This window comes from Oryzias melastigma, linkage group LG2 (genome assembly GCF_002922805.2).
Source record: "Oryzias melastigma strain HK-1 linkage group LG2, ASM292280v2, whole genome shotgun sequence".
Taxonomy (NCBI): domain Eukaryota; kingdom Metazoa; phylum Chordata; class Actinopteri; order Beloniformes; family Adrianichthyidae; genus Oryzias; species Oryzias melastigma.
Genome location: NC_050513.1, coordinates 7,920,318 through 7,933,965, shown reverse-complemented (window position 1 = coordinate 7,933,965; position 13,648 = coordinate 7,920,318). Strand labels below are relative to the sequence as shown.

At 39.7% G+C, this 13,648-nt stretch overlaps 1 protein-coding gene across 1 annotated transcript in view; it reads right to left on the bottom strand.

Moving 5' to 3' along the window:
• mgat5 (alpha-1,6-mannosylglycoprotein 6-beta-N-acetylglucosaminyltransferase) overlaps positions 1 to 13,648 on the bottom strand; it is an 83,203-nt gene that overhangs the window by 60,140 nt on the left and 9,415 nt on the right. Inside the window, exons 2-3 of the mRNA XM_024294293.2 lie at positions 10,361 to 10,865; positions 2,928 to 3,092 (exon numbers count right to left, since the gene is read on the bottom strand). Of these exons, the coding sequence (XP_024150061.1) occupies positions 2,928 to 3,092; positions 10,361 to 10,601 (406 nt within the window). The 5' untranslated portion in view covers positions 10,602 to 10,865. The remainder of the gene's footprint in view (positions 1 to 2,927; positions 3,093 to 10,360; positions 10,866 to 13,648) is intronic.

The window sequence follows — 13,648 nt, the reverse complement described above, 5'->3', positions numbered from 1 at the left end:
CAGTCCAGGACAATGAGTAATTGGAATAATTACAACTAGGGATGGGTGATATTTTTTTTTCTGATAACTGATATTACTCCTGCCAATACTGATATTTAAGTGTCTACACTAACACCAACTTTAGATTTGCTTTTTGTCTCTTTATAATAACACAACTTTTTCTTTTACTATACAATCATATTATACTTGACCTCTTTAGTAAAAAACAAGTATCACTTTAAAACTTAAAAAATATATCTGAAAACAGTCAAACCAGTAAATCTTAAGCTTTCCATTGCCAGGGATCTATTAAGAAATGCATCCCTATCAAATATAACAAATATATGAAAACAGAACAATATTGAGGGATTTTTTTTAAATATCGATCTAATACTGATAAACTCAAATTATCCAAATATTGTACGATTCTGGAACCGATATATCGCCCATCGCTGACTCCTAATAGAATGAGTCCTAATAGAAATAGGAATATTGGCTTATCAGGAGGAAAACAACTTTATTCCATGTTCCTGTTTTATGATCAAAATCTTATAAAAAAAAAAAAAACCTCAAAAGAGAGCTCCCACATTTGTTTGGAAGGGATAAAGATAATAAACAATGATAAACTTGATAAATCCGCCGGCTATATTTTCTTTTACTCCCCAATCGCCACATCCTGTTTCCTTAAAACAAGTTTCCGAAGTAAAGTAAGACAGGCGTTTGTGATGAAAACAGTGAAATTAACAGTAAAATGTTTAGTATTTCACAATTTCTACCATTAATCCTCACCAGAAAACAGATTTAATCCATCTATACCTAGTAAAAAGTTACAGTTTTGCACATTTTTTTGACTTAACACTCATTTTTCTGCTAATTCCAAACTTTTCTTTTTATGGGAATAATTTGTGAGGAGAAAACTGGCAGGAGAATAAAAGAGGACTTTCCGCGTCACGCAGAGGCCCGCTCTGAACCGCGTCCACACATGCAGAGTCCACAGGGCCACTGCAAAGACCGCAAATTTGTACCACTGGTTGTGAGCTGCCGGCTGCAGAGGGTGCCAGGAAACAGCCACAACTGCATGTCTTTGTATTATCCAGGGGTCGTGCTCTGAATATTAAGTAAATAAGAACAACAGTATCACGCTTTTACATTACTAATCTGCTTAGTTTATCCCCAGCAGTGTGGCGCAGTCATGCTGCAGCTACAGGACTCGCATTGAGACGTTTTGATGCAGTCGTGTGCAACGTTTTGACTCCGTCTTTAATCTTAACTTTCCGCTTTTGAAGCTCTTTATGTATTTTCAGCTGATCTGATAAAGATTTAATGCTGTCCTTCAGCGTTGTCATGGTAACGATTGAGGACTGTGGTAGAAATCAGAGATTATTTCGTCTCTTTTGCCTCTTGGAAAGTTGTTCCAGAAGCTGTTCAGATCATAGTTGTGTTTCTGAAGTGGCTTGAACTCTGTCTTCATAAGTCACTTCTCTGAGCCAATGCTCTTCCTGGTTGGTTTTTGGGGTTTTACATACAAGACAACTCGACAAAAAAGGTCTGCAGTTCTGCACTCTAATCTATTGTTGGATTTATTTACGCTCCTGAATACTAAAGGAGTTTTGCAAAAAAAAAAAGATTAGATTTATCTATGACACATTTGCTATTATATTTGCAATAAAAGATTGGAGACAAATGCTTAAACTGTAAATCTCAACCAAACGTAGGTTTTAAAGAACTTCACATTGCATTTTACAAGAAGGACAAACTCTAATGTTGACGTTCTCTAAAGCCTTGTTTCCACTGATGGGTCTGACATTTAAGGGTTTCCATTATAAAATGGACTCATTAAACAGTACTGAACCGGACCCTCATGGTACGGAACGGTTGGGGTGGAACCGCTATCGTCCCCCGTTGATTGGCAGAAAGTGATGGTGACATTAGAAAGCACCAATATAGCGCTAATTTAAGCTAACGTTTAGAACATTTGTTAGAATTTGCAATTTTGACCTCCATTGTTGTTGCTTTTCTAGTAGTCACACTACAATGACGCAATAACACACTAGCGGTCTACACCACGTATGCACCTTGAAAACAAAGGCTTATTTGAGTGGAAATGCTCCCCAAATCTAACTGGATTGTACAGAACCACTCCTTATCGTTCCGCTCAGAGGAAACGAGGCTTTAAAGTGCTTGACCTTACTTAAACACCCAGCGATACACAACGTTTCAAACTTATAACAGAAACAAATTTAACTATTGAACCCAAACGATGCTGCCACCTACAGCTAAATAACACACACCCTGTGAACTTCCATAAATCTTCAACTGTTTACACATTTAATGTTATTCCAACAGATTGTGACTAAGAGAAAAGCAGAAGATCATTCCTGTTGCAAATGGGTGCATAACGGCGCAAAGCTGCTTCAAAATCCATTGGATCCATTGCGAGTTCAAATAACAGTGTAGCTAATATACATCTAAAATACATCTTTTTGTAAAACAAATGGTTATTGTACCAGCAGTGAATAATACTGATATGCATCCCTTTTATAGAAAATCTCGACTGCAGTTGAAAGAGGGCGTGGTCTATTGACTGACAGTTCAACCAAAGGTCTGGAATTTACTGGGTGTGGCCTACAATTGTCATAGTAGTATGTCCCGTCTTCTTGCTCATCAAATCCTTAATTTGTTCACATAAAATGAGGCCAAGATGGAGACAATCAGAGCTAAAGAATCTGTCAAAGTAAACCAATACACACCATCATTAGTACTGGTTCAAATGATACTGATCCCAACTGTGCAACACTAGGTATAACTTTAATTCATTAAACTCAGAAAGGCAGAAACGTGTAAAATGAGTAAAACCAGATAATTAAGTACCACTTTTCTGAAAAAAGAAATGAAACTATATCTGTTTTTCAACAACAAACGCAATAAGGGGAACTGTTCGCCCTTACCAGCCACGTTGACTTTCTCTGCGTTGGAGGATCCCGGCGTGGCCGTGCTTGTGCCGTTGGTCAGGTTGCCCCCTGTGCCGTTGAAAATGTTGTCCACCTTCGACTCGAGCCTGCCCAGCCTCAGCATGATGTTGTCCAGCAGAACAGCCAGGGTCTTCTTCAAATCTGCAAGGGAGCAATATCCCAATATCATATAAGCTCCAGATGTGTTAAATCCACAACTACAAGAGTGTAATACCAAGGAAAATGGAGAAAAACATGACTGAGTTGGTTCAGGACCAGAACTGGTAACACTGGTCAAAACTGTCTCTTCATAATAAGGGTATATATTCTGAAAACTCTCAGTATTGGTGCCACGGTGGCATTCTTTGGCCTTTTCCCCTGTGGTATTTGTCAAATATGTTTTTACCTGCAGCACCCGCTGCCGTGACATTTAAACAGAAATGCTAAATTCCTTAACGCTGCATGGCTAATGACAGAAAATGGGAGATAATGTGTTGTTTTTAGCTGCTAAGAGCTCTGTGAGAACCTAAAAATACAGTATTTTAATCCAGAGACTTAATCTCTTCCCGTTGGACAGTAATTACTTCTCGTCTATTGTCATTCGGCAAACCAGTCAGGGCGGAAAATGTGTTCACCTCTTTTATGCACTACTGGAACCTGAGATGGAGGTGAAAGAGCAGCGCTGCACTGACGAAACGTGACAGAAATACAGAGGAGAATCAAAGCATATGTAGAGTTTGTCTAGACATACTTTGATTCTACTGCCAAGGAGACCATTGTTCTTCTAATCTACCAATTTGCTCTGGAGTTGGAGTTCTTCAAACTTTGTTTAAAAGAAACACCAGTTCAAGAACTAAAGCTACCTTTTGTCTTCTCTCTATTTTTCTGTTGCACACTTGTGTTTATAGGAATGATTTTAAAATTATCAGTTTCCTTACTGTAAAAAAATTGTTGTTCATTGATGTGAGTAAAAAAGCTTCTTTACCACGTTGCTGCTAATATACTAGCATCACACTAAAAAAAATAATGCTAGTGTAACCCGGACCAGCCCACTAAATCTGGCCAACTCCCTTTGCTAAGGTCCGGGTCACGTCGCCACTTCCTTCTGCACTTCCTGTACCGAGCCTCTTTCAATTGCAGGTGGCGAACATGTTAGTAAACCGTACAAAAAGAAATAGAATCCCATCCCCCACTTGCCCACTCTGGGCAAGTGGGGGATGGGATTCTATTGCCCGTTCAAGAACCCGTATAAGTTGAGTAATGTTGTGCAAAATTACTACTGCTCAAAAAAAAGCCCAGCAACTAATGAAATTTAGGACTTTAAAAAAGAAAAAGAAAAAAAGAAAGCACTTGACTCGGCTAAGGACGTGACAGTCTTTAGGATCCAGTAGAGACGGTTACTCGAGCTTAAAGTACGAGACTCCGAGCTAACTGTGCTTTTCTGGCTTGAATTATGTAGCAGTCCACCCTTGGAAAACAACTGTGATAACCTGTGCTGACCATTTGGTCATGTGGAATGCCTTTTTCAAGATTACAGGCTATTCTTTACAGCAAGGAAGCCATAAAAGGTCTCTGAAACTGAGTCAATCCCCCATTCGGATGTAAGTCGTTAAAACAGGGTCAGAACGCTGACTATTTGCATTTGAAACTCTGGCTCACGTCGGCCGTCAATTTCAAATGGACCCTGGTTCCAGCAGACTGACCTCCTGGAGGGTGAAAGCATTCCTGACAGACACTCTGAATCCTTTGTTTGAACAATGTGACCCTACATAATTTCCTTATGTTTTAAAACACAGGATTTTGCTCACTGGATTTTACATGTAAAACATCTCTCCACAGCCACAAGAAATGTCCTAATATTATTACATGTGTGTAATCAAACCTTTGTTCCTAGCAGAAGAGGATTCCACAACTATTTTGAGGTTAAAATCTTTGAATTAATCATTGGGTAATCGTCAAAGCTTGGAGAATTGCTTTTCTGTGTTTATATGGATTTTGGGAAGCATTTTATGTGCCACATATAGGATTCACACACACATATAGGGTTTTACAAACTTTTTGATAACTTTGTTTGATAGAAACTCCTTTTGTGGTTAATTCAACATTGAACACATCCACAGCCCAAAATAAGGTGACGCCCCTGAAATTTGCATAGACAGAGCTCATTGGGACATGCAGATTACCTCCAATGGTAAAACGCCTCAAATCCCCACGGATTGGGCGATTCAGGCCCTGCCTCCCAAATTCAAAGCACTGGCGCACAGGCTAGGAGCCCTCTTGCCTCTCCCGTTCTCTTGCCATCCTCCTCCATGAAGGCTGTTGCTAAAACAGGCCTTCCAAACCATGAGGCACACGCCTCTAAGCTAACTGCTAAGCTGAGAAGCTAGAACAAAGGGCAGAACAGAAACATCTAAGTTCTTCTGGTCTTAAGATCATGTTTTTCTCGCGCGCTCTCTTTCTTTTCAACATTTTTGTCTTCCGTTTATTTCATAGACTGATTCCAACTTTTTACCATTTTTGATGCTTTTATTTGAAACTGATTTTTAATGCTAGACCAGTCGATAAGTTTCATTGTCCGGCCAGATTTGCGACTTATATTTTTGGTCACAAAACGGAATAGAGAAATCGTTCGACCACCCCAGAAGCTAAGTGACTGAACAGAGCAGAACCAGCAGAACCGCAGGTTCCCTTTCCTTCTACACCTGGCTGCAGATCTCGCCTCCACGGCCCGCCCGAACCAACCGGCTAGGAACGGGACCAACCACCCTTCCTGGCAGAGCAGATCCAGATCCACAGACCGCCGGTGAGAAGTCGAACTTCGCTCATACAGTCAACTGCTGGTGGTTAGAACAAAGATTAACTATTTTTGCAAGAGTAACATCTTTGCCCCGTTTTGATTCCTCCTTTTAAGAATAGCTTATTCTCAGATCAGTAACACCACCCTTTTTATGCACAACACACACTTAATGCATCCACACATTTAGCTTTTTCCACCTCAATATTGTGTGTCTTTTCTTCTCATTTACCTATTTCTGGTTATTAGTTAAAGTTATATTCTGTGTTCCACATATGTTGATTGCTTTCCATGCTTTTACGTTCATTATTTCTGCTTGTTTAACCTCATGTTATTAAATAAATATTCAAAAGGACGTCGTTGTTTGATATCATTGTTTTCTTCTTTGTGGCAAAGTCACTTCACAGGGTAAAGACACTCACGCTAAAATTGAGAGACTGATTAATTGATTACTTTATTGATTAGAAGTAGCGGCTAATCATTGATGAGTAATATTTTCCTTCATTACGAAGGTGGTGCCCCGAGGATAATTTTATTAAATCTCAGTTTAATAAAGTTTATATTTTTCAACCAACTTTGGGATTGAATACTTCATATTCACCCCTTTCACGCTACAATTAAGAAGGATTGTTTTTGACAGACATTAAGCTAAAATAACCAAAAAGTTATTTATTTAAAAGACATAACCCCTGATATACTCAAACATTTACCAAACACCCTATGAACTAACTAAAGAAAAATCATCTAAATCAATAAATTTGAAGTTCAAACTGCCAGATGTGATTCATTAACTACAGCGAATCTGAACCACGTTTCTGTTCTGCTGAATTATTCGACTAATGTTTAATAAAAGCAGAGTAGCTCCTTTTCTAAAATAATCAGTAGACTTAAATCGGGCATGAGCTGCAGCTCTGCATGCCTGATTAGAGCAACAGTTGTGTGTGACGATAAGAGATGCGTAGATATCGTAGAAGTGGTTTGGTTTGTTTGAGTAAGTCAAACCACAGTAACAAAATAACCAGCTATTTTTTTTATCGCTTGAAGCAAAAACACGATGATCTGACGGAAAGAGGAAGCTACAACGTTCCTAACAAACACTTCATATGTGTGAAAAAGTAAAATCTCCAGACTTTCTCACAAATAATCTATTAAGGCTGAACATCTTTGCCTCTAGAAATTCAGTCCAACTGAACTGAAGCCAGTAGGTACCTACTTATTTATGATTAAATTGTGCAATTCTGTTTATGCATCTGTATTCCAATAATATCACTTCTATAGAGAAAACATCCAAAAAATAAAGCTTCTTCCAAGAGTAACAGATTTAATTATACTGTTCTTAGAGTTGGGTGTTTCTGCCAAAACACTAAACGGATTTAATTCAAGACTTCACGATTCCATTTACGAGCCAACACTGTCTCTCGGTTCATTATTGATTTAACTTTTTTGGATCTAGTAGATGGAACTTTATCAATAAAATTAAAAGTGGATTGTTTTTGAATGGAAACAAATGCAAGAGTTTGTCTACGTGAAGATCAGTTGGATTTATTAAACCCTTTTTAAGCGTTCTGATATATCTCCACTCTGATGCCCGTGTTTACTTAGTAAAGCAGAAATTTGTGAAATGCTTTTTTTATTTTTGAGCAGCCATAAACATGGTTCATCTGATTTTCTTGTGACAAGATTGTTGAGTTGTTGCTTTGCCTTTTTTTTAAAGTATTTTTGTAATGCCTACTTCATGTAACGTGCTGCAGAGCCATAGTACATACGAAAATAAATTGACAAATAGGTTAAACATTAATATCTGTAGAACATTTTCTGCTTTTTAAAGGGATCCTTAGCGAGCTAATGGAGCAAGACACTAGAAAATGAGTTTTGCTTCATGTCAGGATTTCTTTTGGACTGAACAGAAAGGAACTCCACATGAAAACAGTTTCAGGGCGTTTTTCTTGTGTCTCCTGTTGTTTCCCATGAGGCCGAGTTGGCCTGACAGCAGCTTCTGTGTCTTCCAATATAATAACGTAGAAACACATGCGCCCTTCCAACCCATGAGAGGACAAAGAGGATTAGATCAGTGGTATATGTAAGCTTATGGTACACCACTCTTAATTCTGATATAAGCGGCACAAAACCTCAATGAAGGCTGACCTGTACGGCAGCCTGGCGTGGAGTCCGAGACGCCCAGACCGACCAACTTGTGGGACAAAGCAACCAAGTTTTTAAGAATTTTTTTGCAATTAGTACAACAAACACAGAAATGTGAGTTTTTCTTCTCTTCCCTTTACATCCTCCCGTACCTTATTTAGGCTTCACAGAGAGCGGTTTTAATCTTTAAAAGCTTTAATGCATCATGTTGTTTCCCTAGGAATTAGAAAACAATCAATTCCAATCTCAGGTTCTCACAGACGGCTCTCACGGGGTCGCACAGCCGGGGTATTGCCACACAAATACCTTATCGATCGGGTTTCTGGACCTTACAGTATTTCATTCTGCTGCAGCTATATTTACATTCAATCTTCCCGAGCGCCTCTTTCCATCGTGCGAGTTCAGGAGGAACCATTAAACCCGGTTAAAGATGTAAATAGTAGGACATAAATGTCACCTTTGTTTCACAAAATCTCCATGTTTCATCCCTCCCAACGATAGGAAATTCAGGTAACCAGATCCCTCGTCTAAGGTACAGAAGCTAGCTAGTCATCTGGAATTCTTCAGGATGACTTCATTATTGAAGCTACATTTTGGATAAAGTAACTAGTTTACCAAGTGAACACCCGAGAGGCTTGTTGTCAAGTAAAATAACCTAAATTTACAACATGAATGTTACTTTTTTTAGCTTAAAAATGGCTTTACTGGTTGGTTTCCAACAACTAACTGCCTAACTTTCGGTCTTAATACAAAAAAAATAACCCTTTAACACCAGATATGTAGGCACCAACAGCTACATAATCCACGCTCTTTGAACCATCATAACTTCTCTTTGATAATTTATGCAAATAATATAATTCCTGAGGCGGAGAAAAGTGGCTTTGCACCGATGTGGAACACTGTATGCTGGTAAATTTGCATTATAGCGGTAAGTTGCATTTTCTTTTATATTCATTATTATTTTTTCCAGTTTTTACCACTATAACACTAATTAATTGTATAGCTTTTTTAATGACTATTACACTTTTATCTAACAACTTCATTTTAATTTCCACTTTTTGGTGAAAGAACGATGCACTTTTTGTTTTTTTGTCGTTTTAATCATAGTATTGTTCTTTTGTTAACTTACAAACTGACCTCGGCTCCAAATCGGAGAAGAAAAACAGCTCCCTCTGGTTTGGAGCTGCTTAACCCCTTGACATCTGAGCCAGTGCCGCCAAAATAACAAATGCTCTTTGAAGTACTGTAACTCTTTGACCGTTGACGTGATCAATGTCAATCAGCTGATTCAGACGCTGGGAAAAAGTGGCATTTCACATTGGCTTTGGACCAAAATACAACACATTACTAATGTCAATTCTTGCATAATGGTGCTAAGACGCTTTTTTCTCAGCAGAACCAGTACATTTTTGCTGATTGCCCTAACACTTCACCTCTGTAAAGTGTTGCATCATCAGCATAGAACCACCTTTCTCCGTTTCAGAAAAAAAAGAAGAATTAGCAAATAACAAGCCAACACTAAATGGCGCGTTGAGGAAGCAAATATGTCCATATTTGTTTCTGTATAAAGTTGCTCGACTTCACAACAAAAAAGAAAAAGTCATCTGCATCTATGCCTACATTTCCATTGCCTTGCTTCCACTGAGCGTTTTTTACCACGCATGGTTGGTGTAGACCACTAGCATGTCATTGCCTCATTATGGAGCAACGATGAGGAAAAGCAAAAACAATGGAGGTCATCCAGCACTTCATCTTTTTCTTCTGGTATGTTGTCTAGAACATGAATTTAATGTCGTTTGAAAGAAGATTGCGGGCGGCTAAGATGAATAATGCCAATGTAAACGCTTAAATGAGCGCTATATTGGTGCTTTCTAATGTCGTCATCACTTTCTGCCAATTAACGGGTGGCTACAGCAGCTCCGCCCCAACTATTCCGTTCCACTTTTTAATGGACCTACAACTGATTTTTTGCACGAAAGTTCAGCAATAAAAATAAATAAATAAAAAGACAGAAACGTTAGAAGAGAAATGGCCCGATATACACTTTTCTATCACCCACACGATAAGTACTGTCATATTGCCCAGTACTACCCAAGAGGTACGGTTCTCTACTGTTCAGTGGGTCAATTCTTTAATGGAACGCTCAAAATACCGAACCAGACCGCTCAGTGGAAAAATAGCTTTAGTTAATAAGGGGCGTAGCCTTTTTTGAAAGAGGTGGCAGTCAAACTTCTTCAATAGTTTGTTTTTCCATTTGTGTATTTAAAAAACAAACTAGATTAAAATGTTCTAGCTTGTTAAAAGTTAGGTCAAGCTGGGAAAATTCCAGGTTCAGTTTTAATTATATAACTATTGAACAATGAAGCAGGTCTGAAGCATAACAAAATCTACAATGCAAAAGACACATGCAAAGGGTGACCTATAACCTTCATGGTAATCAAGATTTAGGTTTCACACTGACATTCTTAAAAAACCTTCACGGTGGCAGACTCACCATAAGCCGTCATGGTCCCCACGTACGGCCCGTCCATGACGCTCTGGTTCTCCTCTGCGAGTGCCTTGATGTAGCGCTTGCTGAGGTCGAGGATCTGCTGCCGCAGCACGGCGCTGCTCTCGTGGCTGGCCCGCTGCTGGATGGTGAAGTGCAGCAGCATCATGCCCCAGATGAACCCGAAGCTGACCAGGAAGAAGCCCAGCTTCTGCGACGACAGCTTCCACATGAAGACCGACGCCATGCCGAACTTGCGGGGAGCGGGACGGACTGATGCGACCGATTGAACCAAGGGGAGCAGAGGAGGATGAGGAGGTGGGGAGGAGGAACGGGGAGGGGGGAGGAGGATCAGGACAGCAGGGGAGGCATGGCTCCGTCGGTTCGTCCTAGCTGCTTTGGTTGTGGGGCGCTGGCGTACAGCTCATTTGCCTCACCGGCTGGACTTCCTCCTGTGGCTCATTCTGGTCACTCAGTGGCATCTCAGAGGGCCGATCCCGCCTGCTGCATCCTGGAAGGAGGAATTAGAGCTTAGCTGAGCACAGATAATGAGGGAGTTCCCTCAGGCAGAGCCGCATGCACCGAACATGATTACAACAAAAGCACAGATAAATGAGTCAGCACCCGAAATGTTTCAGCGTCCAACTCCATAACCCGCAGAGCCAAATTACAGCTCACGCTATTCAAATATAATCTAATAGAAAATAGGATTTCACTGCTATTGAGGGGAAGCTGCTGAGGAAAGAACAAACATAGTAGCTCTGTGGCTGAGAGCCACGCAGAACAGAACGGCTAAAACAACCTCGCCGTTCTCTTGCTTTGATATTTTGGGAAGACGTCCAGCAAACGACCTTCTGGATGAAACAAGACAGTTATTCCAGCAAGACCCAATGATGAATGCGCCCACAGTGTTTTTCAGACGCTCCGGGAAAGCAAACGCCAATTTATTCTCGTTAAAGATCAAAATTTCAGGAGGTAAAACGAAATTGATGAGGAGTATTAGTCAAGCTTCACTGCGGTTTTGGAGAACAAACAATCCATTTTTTTAAGTATCCAATAAATCTCTTGCTGTATTTAGGGAAAAAAAAGCGAAAGGAGTCGACTGTGAACGTCTATATTGTCATTTTTTGACAAAAATGTCATTATTTATTGCATCCAAAACAACAATGAGCTGCATTAACACCAAATCAAGTCAACATCAGAAATCTGTAATTTTATAAACTATAGATAAAAATGAAAAGATTAAATCATATTAGAATAAAGCTTGAGTAGCAATAAACGCCAACGCATCTCATCGACCTACAGTAGAAATCCTTATCTTAAATCACCATCAGCTATTTTTTTTTAACCAGATAAAACCCGCAGAGATTTATTCTTTTTTTTAATGCACAATAAATGTAGCTTTAAGGCAATTTGAAACCTGTTATTAAACTGGTTCATGGTAATGAGCCCAAATAACCCTCCAGAGCTGCTAAAAGCTCAGTGTGACAAGGAGACCAGGAGACTTTCAGAACAGGTTCACGATGGAAACATTAGTCTGGGTTTACTTTCTGTCATTTGTTATTCGTGTTACTGTGAGTAAAAACAACAGTCCCCAGCTTCTAGGGAAAACAATCGGCTAACAAAGCAGAAAAATGAAAACATTCGTGGAATAGTTTGACTTGAGTTTTGCATGTTGTGGAATCATGGTAGCAGATATTTGAGCCCTGAGGGCAGCGTGGACCAAACTTCCTTTAGATTACCTCCACCATAGATTCTAGCAAAGAATTAAAGTCCCACAAAAATTGTGTTTTTAACATGTTCTTGTGGCATTTTTCTGGAGATATATTAAGAACGTTGAGCTCAAAATTGCATTTCTGAGTATTTATTTGTTCAAATTGTGGTGAATCAGGAGAAGACAAAAAACTGACGTTTGAAAAAGATTGTATTTGTAATACAAAAAATACAGTGGGAGTGTCACAAGCTTCCTGCTCTGGCACATTTGTAGACAAAAGCCTTGTTTCCATTGAGCGGTCCGGTATGGTCCAGTATTTTGAGCGTCTCCATTGTAAAATAGACCCATTAAACTGTACCGAACCATACTTGCCAAGTGAAAATTTATATAGGTTTGACAGGCCATTTAGGTTTCCTAGAGTAGAGCCTTGTGGGACCCCTACAAAGCATTTAAGGTATAGTCACAAGAACCCATATAGTGGTTTATTTCAGTGGCTCGGTATGATCTGGTCCAGTATTTTGAGCATTTCCACTGTTAAATGGACCCATTAAACAGTACTTTTTGAAGGCCCCATCGGTTGTAGTTCCATAAGAACGGAATGGTTAAGGCGGAGCCGCTGTAGCCAACCGTTGATTGGCAGAAAGGGATGACGACATTAGAAAGCACCAATATAGTGCTCATTTAAGATAACGTTTCCAAGGTTTTCCTTTCTACAACCTTTTTTTTTTAAAGTCTTCCGTCTAGCAACATTAAATTCCTGTCATAGATGATGTACCAGAAGTAAAATAATAAAAAGACGAGCTGCTGGATGACCTCCATTGCTGTTGCTTTTCTAGTCGTCGTACTACAATGAGACACTAGAGATCTACACCACGCATGCACCGTGAAAACGAACGTTCAGTAGAAACAAGGATTCAATTCAATTATTGGAAACGCTCCCCAGAATTTAACGGACCATAACGAACCAGACCGCTCAGTGGAAACAAAGCTAAATAGGTTCATTTTTGTCTTTGTTTTCCTTCTCCGAGCTGGTATCTGGCTAAAACTGTACAACTGGATAGCTCCGATATTCCTCGCACTACTGATGTTAAGTTGGGGGTGTGGGAGACTGTAAGCTTTGAGAGCATGTAAACAGAGAGCTCTCAACTCTGCGCCAACAGTGCCATCCACAGTTTAGAGGCTAATAAACTCCTACCGCTCTGCAGAAGCTATGTCCAGAAAAGCGACTTAGATTTTAGGCTAAAAACTTAATTATCATAATTTAAAGACCATTGAAAGGCTTTTACAATAGATAAATGGAGTGTGTCTTTCAGTAAAAGTGAAAACCGTCTAGCAGGAAACAGAAGCACGAAACCACAATTTCTTCCCAAACAATGTTTGTTGACTGAGGATCCAAATATAACCACGACACAGGCAGGTTTGTGTAGTTACCCAGTGTAATAATGGCTCGTTCAACAGAAACATTCTGCTAACAAACCGATAGCAAACAATCACACAGTCAGCCTGAAAACCTCAAGCATTCGACTGCAGTATGAGGCACTCGCGCTCACTATTGTTTCTGCTGCTTGAGCTCAACAGTG